We start from the raw sequence: 20,521 nt of genomic DNA on the forward strand, positions 1-20,521 counted from the left end.
TCGTGATGATTGTGACGTGGTTTGTTGATGTCATTACGAATTGGAAATTTATTGGTATATATATTTAAATTCATAAATTTTGAATTTAATAAATACAGCTCATCCTATCATGCGGCTATATACTTTAGATTCGTTATTGCTGGTAAATGGAGAGTATAACTCATCTTGGAACTTCCATTTTAAATTATTAAATCCTAAAAGTAACGAGGAACTTAAATTCGTTTTCAACATCTCCAATTCTCATTACTTAAACAAGCACCCAAAATTCGTCAAAATATAAACAAAAAACCTCTCACATTTTAAGTCAAAGTCAAATCGTTGCAATCTTTCCGAAATTAGTAAAGAAAATGGAAACAGAGATCTGGAATTTCATCAAAATATGGGCAGTAGCAATAGCATCAGCTAGCTACGCCTACTCAATATCTAGAATCTTCCAAATCAAAAAACCCATTTTCAGACTATTCTTCATCCTTCCAATCATCTATCTCTTCACCACTCTCCCATTTTCTCTCTCCTCCTTCCATCTTGGAGGCCCCACTTTCTTCTACCTTGTTTGGTTATCCAACTTCAAACTCATCCTTTACTCCTTTCATTTAGGCCCACTTTCTTCTCTTCCAAACGCATCTTTACCCCTTTTCATCTCCGTCGCTCTTCTTCCCATAAAAGTCAACTCAAAATCGATCGCCAGCAATCGGAGTCATAACTCGCATAAATCTCTTCTCTTATTTGGGGTCAAACTGCTCGCATTCGCAGTTGTGATAAAAATATACGACTTTCGTCATGACTTACCAAAATCTCTTCTATTGGTTAACTACTGCTGTCATCTTTACCTTGGTGTTGAGGTAATTTTGGGAATTACCGCGGCCTTGGTTCGGGCCGCTTCGGGCCTGGGCTTGGACCCGCAATTCGACGAGCCTTACTTGGCTACCTCGCTTCAGGATTTTTGGGGCCGTAGATGGAACCTCATGGTGTCGGATATCCTACGGTTGTCGGCTTACGATCCTATTCGACGTGTCGCATTGCCATTGGTTGGGAAAAGGTGGGCTGTTGTGAGTGGGATGATGGCGGCTTTTACTGTGTCAGGTCTAATGCATGAGTTGATTTACTTTTATTTCACACGTGTGATGCCCACGTGGGAGGTTACGTGGTTCTTTGTTTTACATGGGGCGTGTACTGCGCTAGAGGTTGTGGTTAAGGAGGTAGTTGTGCCGAGGTTTCGGTTGCACCGGTTGATATCGGGTCCGCTTACTCTCGGGTTCATCGCGGTCACCGCGTGGTGGCTATTCCTTCCTCAAATCTTAAGGAGTGGTTATGATGTTAAAGTTATTAACGAGTATCCTGTAATAGCTAATTTTGTTAAGGAAAATGTGTTAAATTTCTTTGTGTATGTAGATAGATTTGTAGTTGTCTAAGCATTTTTGCTTCAATTATGGATGTAATTTTATTTCAAAATAATCAATTTTCCAGTAAATTTTCAACTTAATCCACATTACTTTACTCTTTCTTCTTAAAAAATCTTATGTGGACCTAAGGTTTATACACACGTAACAGGCATTATATTCAACATAGTGACTCCTAATTTTATTATAGTAGCCTTATTTGTAACATAGTAATTCTTTTAAAAACTTGTGTGACCCTTAATGTTATTATGAAGTTAAAGTACAACATTATGTTGAATAGTGACCTAATTTTAACATAGTGATTTTTATTATTCATATTGACCATTATTTAAAAATTTCATTAAAAAAAAATTAACCTCTTATAGCTTTTATAATATCACACTAACTTTTATTTCAACATAAAAACTTTTATTTTAATATAGTGACCTTTTTTTTTATTATTATTAATAAAACAATCATATTGTCTCTAATGTTAGTGGTCCACAATTAATTAGTGTGAACCAGGTTCATTTGAGAATTTGTACTTTCTTCTTATCTCTTCCCTATTTGTCTATTGTTGTACTTAGGGATGTCAATGGGGCGGGTCGGGGCGGGTGTTGGCCTTCCCATCCCCATCTCCATCCCCGCGGCGGGTGTAAAATTCATCCCCTTCCCCGCCTCGGCGGGTACAATTCCAAAACCCTGCCCCACCCCCCACTTGGATATCCATCCCCATTTAATCCCCACCTAAGACCCGCCTAATCCCAACCTCCCAGTTGATAAGTGGTTTATTTGACCACTTATTGTGTCAATTTAAACCCGATTTTGCGATCATTTCCCCTCTTTCTAACCCAATTTTGAATGAAAATATTTTGTCTCGGTTTTCCCCCTCTTAGTTTGTGTTTGTCCACGTTTTGCAGGTCTATGGACTCAATTTGGCAAGCTTTCGGTGCATGAATTGTGTTTAAGACAAGAGAATTAAAGATTGGAGAGGGCGCTCCAGGGGAGCGGGCGTGCACCTCTCATGGAGCGGGCGCTCCTCGACTTTAGCTACATTCTGCCCAAATTCAGAGTTTGTTAGGAGCGGGCGTGCTCCTGACCAGGAGCGGGCGTGCTCCTGACCAGGAGCGGGCGCTCCTCCCTTTGAAGTTGAAATCTGCCCATGCTGTGGAACAGGGGAGCGGGCGTGCATCATGTGAGAGCGGGCGCTCCTCCCTGACACTTTCAAATCTGACTTTTCATTGAAGCATTCTGGAGAGGGCGTGCAGCCGAAAGGAGCGGGCGCTCCTAGCTTAGGAGCGGGCGCTCCTCGCTGGGAATCCGTTTTCTTTTGACGGATTTTCCTATGTGTTTCGGGGAGTATAAATACTTCCCCTTTAGCTCTTTTAGTAGTACAAAAGCAGTAGCCTAGTTTTCAGAAACCTCTCTTAGTTTGAACATTCCTTTTAATTAATTTAGCTTAGTTTTCATCAAATCAAATCATTGTATTAGTGAAATTCAAGAATTATTCTCAAGATTTGGCAATTTGTATTCAACATTTGAAGCTTCAATTAGTAATTTCTCCAACCTTTTTCTACTTAATTTCAGATTTTATTTGGTATTTGCATGTTATTTAAATCTTCTTAGTTCTTGGTAATTTGTTATTGGATGATAGTTATTTCAATTGTTAACCACTTTTCCTAAATTAGTAGTTAGAACCATAATTGTTGATTGCATGTTGATAAACATGAGTGAGTAGTCTTCTTGCTAGGGGTTGGGTGAAGCTCAACCTTTTGGGTTAGTTATGCAAATGTGGGAGAAACATTGATGTTTGTATTGCAATTAAATTGATTATATGAGATTGTTTGTTAGTTCTTCATGATAGGATTAGCTACCCTTGACTTAGGAGCTTGATAGCATGATATGCCTAATTTGACATGGAAGTGTAAATTGAGTATGTCATTACTTATTGCAATTTGATTATGTATCATCTATTGCTAGACTAATGAGGAATCTAAGTTTAGTAGTGTGAGTTATTTTCTTATTGCATGAGGTTGATTTTACATATAGTCCTTGCTATATCTTATCTATTTTACTCCCTGTTTACCTAATTGCCTTGGTTGAGTCGATCCCATTCCCTAGTGTCTTTAATCCACTGATTTAGAACAATAGTTTGTTTGTCTACTTGACGAACTCTAATTCACCATTGACTTCGAATTAGCTTAAGTGTTAAGATCTTTAGCAACCATATCCCGTTCCTTGTGGACCGAACTCTTACTTGTCATTATGCTTGGTTTGTAAGGTGTTTGTTAATAAATGTGTTTGATTAAGTGTGGAATGAGCGACTGTTCTAACGCCCATCACCAATACACAATCCAACTAACATGTTTATTATAAATTATAACAAATATAATGATTATTAATATTACAAATTTTTTTAGTTATAAAATTATTATATCTACTATTATATTTTACATAATTTTTTTTAATATAAAATAGTATTAATGTATAGAATTTTGTTTTATAAAATATATAGATATGGGTGTGAGGTGGGGATGAGGCGGGTACGAAGTGGGGTGGGTGGAACGGGGCGGGGGGCGGGTACAATGTAAACTCTACCCCTGCCTCATCACCCATGGCGAGTATGATTTTTATTCCCATCCCCGTAGTGGGGTGGGTCAAAACAAGCCCGCCCCACTGACATCCCTAGTTGTACCCCCTTCGTGTTGTAATAAGTCTTATAATTTGACCGACACATAGTTTTAAACAATTTGATTGACTTAAATATCATAAGAGGTAAGTGGAACAGTTGGAGTATTAAAAAATTGTAAAAGAAAGATAATGGGTTAATAATTTATTGAAAAGTAAAAAAATGTGAGAGAAAAGAAATAATAATAAAAAAAGTGGTAATGGATTTTGGTGGGGACCATACTTTCTTCGTCCCTAAATTCATTTCTATTTCTAAATTTACACATGAATTAAGGAACTTGGAGTAACCTTAAAACCCATGATTATAAAATACAGTGGGATTCACAAGACATTTATTATATTGCTGTCTTTGAATAAAACAAAATAGAATGATATTAATGCCTGCACATGTCATCAATCCTTTAAAAAGAAAAATGATCAATCACATTTGTGTATGAAAAAAATAAAAGTACCAATTAAATTTATTTATTGTGCTACACATGGATTGCAATTGTTTACATGGACCAATCAAATTATGATTTCTGTGCAACCATTAATTGGCAAACGAAAAAAGTAATTAAAGTAATGACACATCACAGTGATTTAGGGATAATTTGGGGACATTTGGGGAATAAATTTGGAGAATAAGGATAATTTGGTAAAAATTCACTTATTAAGGAAAGTAGAAATCTAATTTTGAAACCCCCAAAAAGGAAAGTAGAAATGTAATTTAGGGACGAAAGGAGTATAATAATAAAATGTAGTTTTTTTCCAAAAAAGAAGTGTAACACTTATTAAAACACAGAGAGAATACTTATTTCTTTGAAGAATGCGAGAAGTGCAAGTTATGTGAGAATAGTGAGAAGTATTTATAGTCGTTGGATCAATAGACAACAAAAATCTTGTTAGTCACGACACTTTGGTAATTTCAAAAGCACTTTTTTTTGGTGTAGTGTTAAAACCAACTGGACTTGACAATCTTGACCTGACCCGTGACCCAAACTTGACTCGAAAATGGTGACTTGAAATTGATCCGATAACTGAACTCCATCCAATGCAACTCGACCCGTATCCAACTCAAAAGTGACCCGAAATTGACCCGATTTGATTATAGCTCGAATTGCTTAACTCGAACAAATTCAATGTCTGAAATGTGAAGAACTAAAGCTACTTTAAAGTTGAGATAAAAATGCTTGGTGCCAAAATGACTCAAACTATTTCATCCCTAATCGTAACTGTAGGGAATATTTCAAGCATTATGATAACCCCAAACTTGAACCCCACTGTGATCATACACTAAAGTACGGTGGCGTTCCAAAGGGAAAGAAAAAGAGCAAAAAGAGTCGCCAACAAGTTTTAGGAACTTGTAAACCCAAAAGACAATCCAAAAGGACCATCAACTAATCCATAAGGTCTTGAACCAAATAGGGTCTGGGGATGAAGGTACGAATCCAATCTACAAAAGAAAGGACCCGCCCTATAAAATAGGCCTTTACTTTGTTCTGCTCGTATTCATGTGCGCTTTTCGAATAACATACAAACATTATATTGATCCTAACCTGTTTAATCTATGTTGGTTGAATATTAATGCACAAATAATACTATTATTGGCGAACACTTGAGTTAAAATCATATTAGCCTAAACCAAATTATTAATTATCTTATTAAGCGTGATTTCAAGTACAAATTCCCTTTAACAATCATAAAAGGTGTGATCAAGCAATAACAATAATAATATATCAAGCAACATAATAATAAACAATAACAATAATGATGATAATAGCATGATAAGGCATAATAAAGCTTGATAATAATAGCAAGACCCTAGGCATGATACTAATAAGATTAATAACAAATCCTAACATGTCATTAAACAATAAAGATCAAAGCTTTAAACCTAACATGGTACTTAACATGATATTAGAAAAGATTGAGGGCACCCTAAACATGATACTAGAAAGCATTAAAAGCATCCTAACATGATACTAAGAATCATAAAACAATAATAAGCATGCTTTCTACATTGTGAAAGAAATAGAGAGTAAGCTAATCTACTTACTTTGAAGCCTCGTACCTCTTTCTAATAACAAAATACACAAGTTAGTAAACTTCAATGAAAATAATAAAGAATAATTAAAGAATTAAATTAGAATCAAATTAAATAAAGTTTAGACTAGTTTTGGACCAAACCCTCAGAAATTATCAAACCTTGCACGTCTAGGGCGAAGGCAACTTCGAACTTGGCTAAGAGACTCTAAGCCTTGTGAATGCGGAATGTTGTGTGTAAAAAGCTAGTTTAGAAAGAGAGGGAGAAAGAATAAGCATATATTGCTTAGAGAAAGAATAGAGAGAATTAAGGAAGAATTGATGAGAACTGATTGAGAGAATTGATTGAGAGAATTGATGAATAAAAAAACAGAGGTTCGGACCCTATTTATAAGAAAACAGTCCGGAAAATCATAGAATTTGATAAGGAATAAAACTCCACTCTGTCGCTGATCAAACCGACCTTGTCGCCAGGCAACAGAGTCTGTCGCGAGGCGACAAACCTGTCGTTTGGCGACAGAAACAGTTTTTTGCGGATTTTGTTTTTATCATATCTTTTGATCTAGAAGTCCAAATAAGTCATATAATATGTCGTTGGAAAGCTCTTGAAGTCTACTTTCTAATTCAATTAGAATCAGTTTAAAATCTTTTGTAGATAAAAAGATATGGACGAAATAGTGAAAGGGTGTCAGTTTTGGATAGAGTTTCGTATATCTTTCATATCTTTTTCGTTATAGCTCGGATTTATTATTATAATATATCATTGGAAAGATAATTTCAAGATCTATACAACCATATAAAATTTGGATAAAAAATATGAGGCACAAAAATAATATCTGACTATCTTTGAACATCTTTAAATCCGAATAGAATTAGGAAAGTTTTAAAAACGGAAAGTTTATATTCAAATCAAATTCTATGATCTTATCTTTTCAAAAAAGGATAATTAAGATATTTTAGAAACTTATAAAAGATTCTAATCAATCCTAATTAGTTTAGGAATAGGATTAAACCTTTGGACCCTCCTCATGATCATTGGGTCGTAGGTAAAATCCGGTTTGGGCCCAGTTTAGTATTTTGGCCATAACTTCCTCATTATTCATCGGAATTGGGCTTATAATATCGTTGGAAAGGTCTTTTAAAGCCCCATCCAACTACACCATTATTGGACCCTTATCATGGACCAAAATAAACTGAATTGGACGTTTTCATAAAATAGAAATGGTTTTCGAAAACAGAAAGAAGGATTTTAATAAAAACTAACCGCAACACTTGACTTTTCACACTTTTACCTCATTCGATTATGTTTTGACGTGAAAGGTATTCATCACTGGGTTTGGTTTTGGGGAGACACAAATGGGTGTCTACAGTATCCAACCTCACAAACCAAATTGACAGAACTGATTATAATGATAATTCGACATATAAAATTATGGACTTGAGATTGATCCACGATATTGACACAAAATCGAATGACCCGAACATGACTCGACCCAAGCATACCTAGCCTAATACCCAATCTAAAACATACTCGATACCCGCATTGACCTAAACTACCCAAACTCGAATGTTAGTTGACCCGAAAAAGACCTGACCTGAAATTGACCCGACCCAAATAACTTGTTTGCTGAGTTTGGAACCAGCTCCATGTGAATATGTGATTGTTGATTATACCCAAAAGCTTGTAACATTTTTTTTTTTATTGAGGCCCATGAATATGTTTTATAATCTATCACGCCCCCTCACACGAGAGCCCATTGGGCTAGAAGTGTGGATGCAGCATGGACCCTCTTCATACCCTGCGCTTAATAATCCACTTGAAAGTGCGGGGTGGATGAGATTCGAACCCTTGACCTTTGTGTCACGCTGGATCTGATACCACGTTTTACCATCTCAACCAAAAGTTTAAGCTGATGGTTGAGGTACACGAATATGTTTTATACTTTATCACAAACCTATACTAGAGTAGTGTCTTTTTTAGAGGGAATTATTTCACCTAAACTTTTTTTTTATTTTATTTTAAGTATTACTTTGCCTAGGGTATACTAAATTTTTTCCTCCTAAAGACATCTACATTTGAAATGCAATTACTCTATACCATATTTAAAAGCCGATCATGACTCAGGAATTACCTAATAGTTTTCATGTTTTTGATGATTGTATAATATAATTTATTTTTACTCCCTCCATTTCGTAATAATCGCAACCTTAGGGTATACACAAAGTTTTAGGAAAATTACAGGGTGGAGACCAAAAGAGGATTGGATTTTATAATATTATGATGAATAGTTGATAGGAGAGAGAAATAATAAAATATATGTGAAAGTTGGATTAGTGTGACAAAAATTATAAAATAGTAGAGGGACTATTCCAAATATGGTGGTGTTGCAATTATTATAAAACATACATTAAAATAAAGTGTTGCGATTGTTACGAAACAGATCGAGTGAGTATTAGCTATAATATTAATTTAATCCATGCTTTGTTTGGTTTTTGGAATTATTATTTGATGTATTTGTAATAATTTATGTTTCTATAATAATGGTTCCTTAATGTATCTACGGAGTATAATTGATATAATGTAGAGCAAGTCTCCATTTATCTCCTAGATTAACAAATGCAAGATATCCCAAGAGATGGGAAATAAAATAATCATATCTATACTAATATATTATAAGGCGTTCCTAAGAAAGTTTATGTGCCACGTAGCCCCCTTCATAACGCCACATCATCTACTCAACTTCTTATTACGTCATGTCACTGAGGAAGTCCAAACGGAGGGTTGCGAGACACGAATCTCGTGTCTCACAAGGGTAATTTAGGAAATTCGCTATATTAAAGTACCTCTGTAAAATACTAAAGTACACTTGAGGCCACAGTGGTATATTTTCAACGCTTAGTAGTACATTATTATTATTATTCAGTAATATAAATTTATTTATCAGTATTAAACGATTAATTCAGACTTCAGAGTTAGAAAAAGATTAAGTTAGTTTATAAAAGCCTTAAATTCTCAGTATTATTATCACAAGTATCAATAGTGCAATATTATTGTCCAGTGATATAAAATAAGTACCCAATGGAACAACTTAAAACTGCTTCTCTAAAACAAGCTTAGACATCTCTTAAAATTAGTCTTAAGTGTTGCGTCGATTGGTATCAGAGCCATACAGTTAAAAGCTAAATTAGGTTGTTGATAAATAAGTAAAACTGGAGAATACTAGACCTTCTACTGAGTGTAAGAAGCCTGAGTTCAAGCATTACTATCATATTCCAGAAAATACTAATAATTTTGGCCCAGTCCTTAATTATATAGTAGATCAAATTGGCAAGCTTAAGGTAGAAGTTGGTAGCATACATTGTCGTTGCATAAGTAGTGAAAATAAGCTATTAACAGCAATATCAAAGACTAATAAAAATTTAAGTGAGCTAAAAGAACAGGTTAAACAAGTACAACTTGCATTAACAAATTAAATGAGGTTAGACATCAGTCTAACAAAGAAGTATCACCTAGTAAGGAAAAGATTGTTCCTTATAAATATAAAGACCCTTTTCAAAATCTAGATAAAAACAAGAAGTTTACTGTATCACTTCCTAAAAGACCTATTAGTAATTAAGAAAAGAACCAAGAAACTAAAGATGAGCCATCATCTTCAGGAGAGAACGCTTGAAGAATTACAAGTATTATTCGACAAGGAAGAAGACCCTAATAAGCTTAACGAAATCATGAATTTAATTTCTAAAAAAGAGATTTCTTCTATAGAAGAAAATAATTCTGTTACTTTAGAAGAAGACCTATATCAACAAATGGGATTAATGTAGTTAAATGATCTGGACCTTCTACCCATAGAAGTAGTCCAACAAAAGATTGAAAATAAAATAGGTAAAAGAGTAATGGATAGTAATGATGTGGGTGAAGAAATTATTATTGAAAACATTAACGTACACAATGTTATCCAAAGACCTAGATATCAAGGAGAAGAAAGTTGCACACGACCAAGATACATACCAGGGAAAACTACCCGGTTTAGTGTCAAGGTTATGCCAAACCAAATTCCTAAACAAGAAGAAGTAACTCTTGAAGCCATAAGTCAAACTGGATATAAGCTTAAGTTAGACGGAGTAAGAGATAGACAAAATGTTTTAGATTAGTGGAAAAAGAGCATGCGTAGTGTACTCAACCTAAACACTGACTGGAATAGATGATTGGTATGATGGAATAGATGAAGAAGTCAAAACTACGTTAAGAGCTAGCTTAGTGAATCTTCTACTAGAATGTTTAGGCAATTATGTCAATACATTGAGTTAGAGTTCATTGGTCCAAGAGCTGATCCTAATGAAAAACGAATGGAATACCAAAGAAAGTTAAGTAATTTGTCCATCTGTAATATGAAATATGTTGAAAGTTACATTATGGAGTTTGAGACATATTATTATAAAATCGGTGAAAATGAAACAAATCTTGGAATGTTCTATGATAAATTACCAAATCCCCTTAATGAAGAAATTAGTGAAAAATATCAAGAATGGAGAGAGAAATTCTTAGCTGGGGATGCCCTAGGAAACATAATTGCTTTTCTAAGAAAATGGATTGAAAAGAAATGCAGAGAGGTTGCAGGAACTCAACAAATGAAGAGACAATTTCTCACTTGTTGGGATTTCCCAAATAACTATGGATGTGAAAGAAAAAACTATAATAAGAGAAAGAATTATAAGAAAAATAAATTTGACAGATCAAGAGGAGAAACCTATAAGAAGAAGTACTACAAACATAAATATAGAAAACCAAGTAGGTTTTTCAGAAAAGCAACATATTGTCCTGAGAAAAAGAAAACATGCAAGTGTTGGTCTTGTGGAGAATTATGACATTATGCTAATGAATGTAAGAAAGCTAATCATAAATTAATGGAAGCCTTAGGTAGTTGGGATTACATAGAAATATCAGAAGACGAGGTTTTAGAATTGGCTTTAAGTAATAATAAAGGAATAGTAGAAATAATAGAAGAAGAAAATGAGTATAATGAAGAACCGGAAGAAAGTGAATTTGAAGATGAAAATTACGAAGAAATAAATAATATGATGGAAGGAGAAGAATTAGAAAACTCAGAATCAGATGATAATGAGGATAAAAGCAAAATGACTATAGGTCAACTAAAAAGAGCTGAATATTCATTTGAAGATAATGACCTAGATCAGAAAAACAAAGAAAGCTGGAATTTTCCTCAAATTACTAAGGATAAAATATTTAAAACTTCTTTCTTTATTACGAGAACCAAATATGTATGTGAAGAAATGGAAGGAAGTATAGTAATCGAATATTGTGAACAAAAAGCAGCCGAAAATAATATCACAAATTGGAAAAGTATTAAAAAACATAAAGAAAAAGGAAATTATAGTTATATTTGTATTGGTGCAGTACAAGTATACTTAACTCCTTTATAAGACTTTGGCAAGATGTTAAATGCTTGAGTTTTATTTGTGATATTAGACATAAAGAATTTTATGCTAAAATAATTAGTGGTATCACATGTAATTTAAGTCAAAGAACGGTAAGCTACATATGTGAACCTAGATATTATGTGAGCTTAGAAGATTCATTTGCGTCAAAGTTTTTAGCTATCAAACTACTAACAGAAGGAGTAAAAATGCATAAAGGAACACGACCCATACAATTAAGATGGAAGGTGGTTTATAAGTTGGTAAACACAATAGACTCATCTTTTAAGAAGCAAATAGTCGATGCTCAAAAATATGAGCAAGGAGGAGGACCTAAGAAGAAAATTACACCTATAAAAGTAAATCCTAACGAAATCGTACGTGAAAAAACTTGGGAAGAATTCTTTATGAATCCTGCAGTTAGTAATATATCAAGTAAAATGTTAAATTGATGAATCATGATTACTTCATATTGGAGTAGCTATGAAACCTAAGATACAGAGAAATATGAGTCTTAGAACAACAAGTCTAAGTAGACAAAATTCAACAATAATGAGAATGAAAAAACAATGTGATGAGAAGCCAGAAGAAGACGAAGAAGAAATATAAGTTCTACTAAAGAAACTAAATGAAAAAAATGAGAATAAAAAGGCTTTAAAACAACCTGCAAGGCATAGCATTGACATGGGATCATGTTCTAATTTTGAGTTAAATGAAGATCCAAACAATCCTATTGGTAAAAGAAAAGTCATTGGATATAATACTAAAACTGTGAGTGAACCAGTATATAAGGATGAAGTTAACATGCAAATGGAAGCTTGTAATTAAGTAACCAGTACTAATCCTAATAGCATTTATATTCCAATTGATATATGCATTGAGGATTATAATAAATATAAATTATGTGCGTATATTGATAGTGGTTGTTCTACATGTTTTGGAAAAAGGTCATTATTTCCAAAGTTCTTATGGAAAAAGGCTAAAAATCCTATGCAAGTTAGAATTGCTAATAATAGTGGCATGATGCATACGGAGATAATTATAAATTTAAAAATAGAAATTGGAGGAGTTCAATGTGTTATTCCTATTTTATGGACAACTGATCAACCAAGTCATGATATGATAATAGGAAATAATTTTCAAAGGTTATACACTCCATGCACTCAAACTATTGATAAGATAATCTTTACTATTAATGGTCATTTTGTTCCTATATAGAAAATAACAAAAGCTTATACCCACCAGACTATGGAATTTACGCGCAGCCAGCGTGGTGATAGGTTATACCTAGGGGTGAAAGTTCGGTGTTCGGTTTGGTTTTTGGCCCAAACCGAAACCGAACCACCTTAATTCCGTTTCTTGATTTTAGAAACCACACCGCACCACTTTACTTTAGAAACCGAACCAAACCAAACCATATTTATTTCGGTTTCACAATAAAAAACCGAACCAAACCGAATTTTCTGGGCCTCTTATATTTGGGCCAATAATCTGCAATTTGGGCCTCATTAATCAACACACTAAGTCACTAACACATCAAGTGCAAATTAACAAAATAACAGGAAACAAAGTTAGTCCAATTCATACAAAGTACAAACCAATCCAAATCATACAAACTTAAGTTTTCTTTTTAAACAACAAACTGACAAAGTCTCAAATCAAACCAATCAATTCATACAAACTTAACTTAAACAAGTTTTAACATAACTACTTAAACATAACATGATCAGTAGCAGGCTAGCAGCAGAATAGCAGACAGCAGATAGCAGAAGCAGAACAGCAGACAGCAGAACAGCAGAGCAATACAGCAGAACAGCAGAGCAGTAGCAGCAGAACAGCAACATGAGCAGCAGATCACTCGGGTATTTCGACCACTTCATCAATTTTAGCATCACCAATTGCCATATTCTTCATTTCTATCATAATTCAATATAATTCACAAAATAAGAAAACAAAATAAATATATATACATAATGAAAAATAATTAACTTTGATTAAATGTTCTTATATTTTACCTTCTTCAAGATGCTCAAGTTCCTCTAAACACTCTTCAATACTTGGGAATGGTGCAGCACGTAACCAATTTTGAGCACATACCAAACCTTCCACAACTCGAGGAGTTAATGAACTCCTAAACTGATCTAGAACTCTGCCTCCGGTGCTGAAAGCACTCTCGGAAGCTATTGTCGACACAGGGACAGCAAGAACATCTCTTGCAATTTTAGCAACAGTAGGAAACCTTGAACAATTGAACTTCCACCAGCTCAAAATGTCAAAATCAGCAACATCTTCAGCCGTATCCTCCTCCAAATATTTGTCTAATTCTATTTTTGCATCTCCATCTCTCTCACATTTGTGTTTCTTATACTTATTCTTCAAGACCTCTATCTTCTTATGTTTGGGAGACATTGGAATTTTATCATCACTACTTGAAGCCGCTTCCATCTTATTCCCATCACCATATGGAGAAACACGATAATCCTCATATAAAGCATTCAAAGCTTCTTTCACATTTTTAACCAACTTTGATGCAACAATAGAATCATAGATTTCAGTTATCATCCACTCAACATAATCAAGTTTATAACGAGGATCAAGGACAACGGCAATAAAAATCAAGAGGTTTATTTTTTCTGGATCACCCCAATACTTTTCATATTTATCTTTCATTCTACAAGCCATAAGACACATATCCGGATCATCACTTGACACCAAATCTTTCAAAAGTATACAAACACTCACCAATTCATGAAAAAACATATTCGAAGTGACATATAAAGAGCCAGAGACATGCATGGTCAAATCATAAAAAGCTTGCAGAAATTCAGAAAATCTTCTCACATTGTTCCAGTCATCAGCATCAGGGCTGCCCTTACCATCCCTCTCACTCAAATCAAGTACATAGTGAGGGTCTTCCTCAGAATACCTCTCAAAAGCATCCTCAAGTTCAATAGCAGCAGATAACATCAAATAGGTGGAGTTCCACCTAGTGGGCATATCAAGGCACAATCCCTTTTTTGTGTTGATTTTTTCATCTACAACACATTTTTTAAACCTTTGCAACCTAGCAGGAGATTGTTTTATAAACCTAACAGCTTGTCTTACACGTTGAACAGACTCATTAACAGTTTTCAACCCATCAGAAACAACCAAGTTGACAATGTGTGCAACACAACGCATGTGAATGAAACGACCCTTAAGAACCCCAGTTTTCCATCCATTCATTTTCCTTCTCAAATAACCAATTGCAGTATCATTTGAGCTAGCATTATCAACAGTTATACACATGAATTTTTCAAGCCCCCAATCAAGCAAACATTTTTCAATTTCTTTGCCAATATCATCACCCTTATGACTAGAAATAGGACAAAAATTCAGAATTCTTTTGTGTAATTTCCAGTCATTATCAATGAAGTGGACAGTCAAGCACATGTAATTGATTTGTTGTATAGAGGTCCAAGCATCAGTGGTCAAAGAAACTCTTGAATTACATTTCTTTAATTGATTTTTCAGCTTTCTTTTTTCAGTTAAATAAGTTTCAAAACAATCTTTTGCTACTGTAATTCGAGAAGGAACATTAAATCTAGGTTCCATTACACCACAAAAGTGTCTAAAACCTACACCTTCAACAAACTTAAATGGAAGTTCATCAACAATTACCATATACGACAAAGCTTTTCTAATACTACCAGCATCAAATTTATGGTATGTCAACCCACTAGTACCACCAACAGCACTTGTTACTTTAGCACTTTTGAATGAAAGCAAACTCTGTTTTGAATCTTTAGGGGTGTTATAGGGATACTTACGACAACGGTTAATATGAGCCCATAACACACTAGTGCCGTTTTTCTTTGCCCCGCACTTGTAGCTCATCCCACAGTACTTGCAAGTTGCCTGCCTTCCAGAAGGTAAGTCTTCTTTCACAAAATGCTCCCAAACTTCAGACCGCTCTTTCATCCTCTTCCTTTTTACACCTTCTTTTTTGTTACAGTCAGATTGGTCAGTCTCAAGTTCGAGTTCAGGCTGGTCATTGACACCCACATTGGTTGCCATTGCCCTAGGACATAAAAAACAGCAGCATAAGAAGACTAAAATTGAACATGCAGTAGCAGAGCAATTGAACATGCAGTAGCAGAGCAATTGAACATGCAGTAGCAGAGCAATTGAACATGCAGTAGCAGTAGCAAACTAATTAATTCCCACAAATTAGCACAAACTAAAATTCCCACAAATTAAATCCCACAAATTCACAATTCACAAATTAAAGCAGTAGGCAGTAGCAACTAGCAAATAAAATCGCAAACAAATCGCAGCAAATTAAAGTAGTAGCAATCGCAAATAAAATCGCAGCAATTAAAGTCGCAAATCAGGCATCAGCAGAACAAATCAACATGCAGTAGGCAGTAGCAAATTAAAATCGCAAGTAGCAAATTAAAATCGCAAACTAGCAAATTAAAATCGCAAACTAGCAAATTAAAATCGCAGAGAGAGAGAGAAGCAGAGCATACCTTAATGTGGAGAGAGAGAAGCAGGTCGGTGGTCGGTGGTCGGTGGTCGCCTGGTGGTCGGAGAAAGTGAATGTCGAGAATTGGAGATAGGAGGGGACGAAAGAGTGGAGAAAGAGACTGAGAGAAAGGCTGAGAGGAATTAGGGTTTTCATATTTTTCTTTATATACCTAGGGTAATTACTTTTGGGCCAGGGGTTTTGTATGTTGGGCTTATAATTCGGTTTGGTTCGGTTTTGTTCGGTTTTCCAATTTTCCGAACCGAAACCGAACCGAAAACCGAATTTTTTTATTTTTTGACACCGAAACCGAACCGAACTCCCAAAAAACCGAACCACATTCCTTATTCGGTTCGGTTTTTCGGTTCGGTTTTTCGGTTCGGTTCGGTTTTACACCGCTTCACTTTCACCCCTAGTTACACCTACATAATGAGAGGTTGCACTTAGAATTTCTGAGTGTGAATCATCATTAATAGATGAAATTAATGAGCAACAAGAAAAGCTATGTGAAAAATTATATTCAACAAATCCTTTAGAACATTGGGAAAAGGATAAAGCATTTGCTAAGATAACTCTAACAAATCCTAATTAGATTAACAGAATAAGACAAATGGTCTATACCTACCAAGATATATTAGAATTCGATGAACAAATAAAAGAATTGTTGAATAAGAAATTAATTAGGAATATCAAGAGTCCTCATAATAGTCCAACGTTCATAGTTAGAAACCATGCAGAAAAGAAAAGAGGTAAGGCTAGAATGGTCATCAATTATAAGAAACTAAATGACAATACTGTTTTTAATGGCTACTACATTCCTAATAAAACTGTGTTATTTAATAGAATACAAGGAGCCACATGGTTTTCTAAAATGGATTGTAAGAGCGGCTATTGGCAAATTAAGATAGAAGAAGAAAGTATTCCATTAACTGCATTTATTGCACCTCAAGGGCATTATGAATGGTTAGTAATGCCTTTTGGATTAAAAAATGCTCCACAAATATTTCAGAGAAGAATGGATAATATTTTTAGAGAACTTAATCATTGCTGTTTGGTTTACATAGCTGACATTCTAATCTTTTCAAAAGATTTAGAGCAGCATAAGAATGATCTCAAAGTGTAACTCAAAAATGTACTGAACATGGAATAATCCTTGGAAAAGATAAATGCGTATATGCTAAACAAGAAATTGAGTTTCTAGGATTAGAAATTAAAGCAGGGCAAATAATATTGCAAAAGCATATCCTAGAAAAGATTGAAAAATTTCTAGATAAAATTGAAGATAGAAAACAACTAGAAAGATTTCTTGGATGCTTAACCTATGCTTCTAATTTCATAGAAAATCTTGCTCTATTAAGAAAACCATTACAACAAAAACTCAAGAAAGAAACAGCTTGTAATTGGAAGGAATGTGATTCTAAAATTGTTCAAAATTTAAAAGTTATGTGTAGAGATCTTCCTGTACTAACCCTACCTACAAGTGAAGATGATTTAATCCTTGAAACAGATGCTAGTAATGAACACTGGAGTGCTGAGTTAAAAATAAAAGAAGGAGAAAAACTTTGCAGATATAGCAGTGGAAGTTTTAACAAAGCTAAGTTAAACTATCCTACAATGCAAAAGAAAATCCTTGCAGTTATTAGAGGGATCGAGAAGTTCTTAATCTTCTTAGCCCCTAAACAGTTCTTAATAGAACATATTGCAAAGGCATACTCGGTTTTGTTAAAAAGAATTTGTCTAATATGCAAGCGCAAGGGAGACTCCTGCGTTGGCAATTATGGCTTAACCAATTTTCTTTTACTGTTGAACATATACAGGGAACAAAGAATTCTTTGGCAGACAGCCTGGCCAGAGAATTGGCCAATGACGAAGAAGCACAAGACATCGGAAAAACCTCCTGCCCATCAAATAGAAAAGATGGAGGCAGAGAGAAAAACTCTTATTAAAGAAACTGATAAAGCAATGGAGCAGGTTTCACCCTCCACTTGGGCCTTGATGGAGGCCATGATCGTTTCATCAAAAAAGAGATCCCGAGATGGTTTGATTAAAAGTTGTCAGGTAGCAGTTCGAAGATTCCTAATGTATGAAGTAATGATCATTATCCTGAGGCTCATTCCTGATATTCAGGATATATATAATACTAAATAAAATAAAAGATAATAATTTTAGGTTCTGGTATGATCTAGTCGTATCAAGGTCATACAAGATGTATGATGTCTATGATATATGGGGAAGTAGAATAATATTCAACACCAATTCCAGAGTGGGTACTGTGTCAATTCATCCACATTCACCGGAATGGAGGGCACCTTATGTAGCGGAGCACTACAGAGCTTGGGATTATGGGATGGTTCATAGTATTGTGCCATTTCCTGATAATAATACCACGTTCTTTGAGAAACTCACGAAATTCCAGAAGTATGTTTTTAGGAGAATTTATGAAGCAACAAGATATAAAGGAAGAGTTGAACAAGTCCAAGTACAAAGTGCAAACATTGAAATGGTTGAAGGAAAAGTTAGCTCTCCACATTTCCAGATCATGTTTGAAGACAATCATCGCAAACTCAAAGATCCAATCTGTATCCAGCAGAGACGAGTAAAAGATCCTACAGAAGCAAGAGCTTATGGATTTTTCTATATTGCTCAGTATCTTAACCACTTCATAGCGTTAAAGGAAGAACCACCAGTCATAATACATGTGGGAAATACTACTATAGTAGCACCAGAATGGTTGAGAAATTATTTAGAAGGGGTATTACATGGCGAATCAGTGTATGATTATCTCGAACAAATTGAAGCTAGGAGATATTTATCCTTAGAGGGAAAAGAGCACTTATTGGAGATCTTTGTCACATGGGATGAATCCTATACAGCTAAATGTGTGATGGATCTAGGTATAGAAGAAGACAACCCAATGTATGTCCATTATGAAGAAAGTGAGGACAACAAAGACAGTCTACAAGAGATGATGGAGTTCTGAGCCTACACCAGCAATTATGTATTCTACTTTTACTGTTGTAGCACGTTTTATTTATTTTTTAAAAAAGCAGTGAACGATATTCACTTGCTGAGTCATGGTTTTCTGTAAACCATAGAAAGTGTCGATGACCTTTGTGAGCCTTCCCCTATATAAAGGGCATTAGACAAGAGTTGGAAGACAGGGTTGGTGTTAGCTACCTTCTGTAAACCATATGATGTGCTTGATCTAAGGAAGACAGGGTTGGGGTTAGCTACCTTGGTAAAGCCAGAAGCTCAAAACGCTGGAGATTCCAGTGTCGACTAAGTTCAGGTATCGGTCAAAACTCTCTAGTTAGATAATTACTGTTGTGAAACATGGTGGGCTATTAAACTAAAAGGATAATCTCTTTTGATATATAAATAGTAGAGTTGTGATAACTAGTACCGTTAAAGTCATTAATTGAAAAACAAGTAATTATTGCCCTTAATTATAAATCATTGATAAATATTTCTGTTAGTAGTACTTATAATAGCATCAGTAGTATAATATAGAGTGTTGGTAGTATTATTATTAAAAATTCCAGTAGCATAGTAGAGTGTCCCAGTAGTACCAAAAAAAAAAACCAACGGGGACCATTTGTGAAACATATAGCTATATCTCACAACACTCCGATTAAACAACCTCCATGTCACCCACTTAATGCCACGGGGCTCTACCTTCCACATAATTTTCATTGCATGTTATGCAATTGTATTAAAAAAATGTTCTCCGCAAGATTTGAACATGCAATCTCTAATTCTAAAGTTAAGCATCTTACCACCAAGCTATAGAATATTTCATGTATTTCATGTTACCTTATGAGACAAATTTTAATATATATAACATATTATTTACAAGAAAAAAATTTAATGACCCAGGGCATCGCCCAGGCCCAAATACTAGTATATTTTTAAAAGCTGATAAGTTAAGTGAAAAGCACTAACTGTAGGGCCCATGCGTAAGGTAACAGATGTTAGTTTCCGTTTGCTGAAACTAACCATGGTTAGAAGCTTGTTTTTATTTCCTTTTCCTTTTTTTTTATCAGATTTAGATCGCACAGCAAAATCCATATATCATTCTTATCAATTCAATTTCAGACAATTTCTTCCATGCACTATACAAAACCAATTCACTAACACTCTTTGATAGAATGGAATATTAGGCCCTGTTCTTTTCACCTTAAAGAAATAATATTAAGTAAAAATAATTTCAGTTCAGTAAAAATAAGTTCAGTTTAGTAAAATTAATTTCAGTTCAGTAAAAATAATTTCAGTTCAGTAAAAATAAGTTCAGTTCAGTAAAATTCAGTTTTCTTAAAGAAGAATTGTGATAGAAAATTAGTAAAAATAATTTCAGTTCAGTAAAAATAATTTAATTTCAGTAATAATAATTTCAGTTCAGTAAAATTAAGTTCAGTTAAGTAAAAATAAGTTCAGTTCAGTAAAAATAATTTCAGTTTAGCAAAATTAAGGTGAATCAAACAAGGCC

General features: G+C 34.4%; 1 protein-coding gene and 1 pseudogene across 1 annotated transcript; one reads left to right on the plus strand and one right to left on the minus strand.

Moving 5' to 3' along the window:
• The first annotated feature begins 170 nt into the window (after positions 1-170).
• Positions 171-1,473, plus strand: LOC145602847 (long-chain-alcohol O-fatty-acyltransferase pseudogene; annotated as a pseudogene).
• An 11,909-nt stretch (positions 1,474-13,382) lies between these two features.
• Positions 13,383-15,584, minus strand: LOC145600409 (zinc finger BED domain-containing protein RICESLEEPER 2-like). Its single transcript, XM_081656306.1, has 2 exons — positions 13,544-15,584; positions 13,383-13,444 (listed from the first exon to the last, which is right to left on the minus strand). The coding sequence occupies exons 1-2, from the start codon at positions 15,582-15,584 to the stop codon at positions 13,383-13,385; spliced, it is 2,103 nt and encodes a 700-aa protein (XP_081512432.1).
• Positions 15,585-20,521: the final 4,937 nt, after the last annotated feature.

The sequence above is a fragment of the Chenopodium album genome, chromosome 21, assembly GCF_948465745.1.
Source record: "Chenopodium album chromosome 21, dcCheAlbu1.1, whole genome shotgun sequence".
NCBI lineage: Eukaryota > Viridiplantae > Streptophyta > Magnoliopsida > Caryophyllales > Amaranthaceae > Chenopodium > Chenopodium album.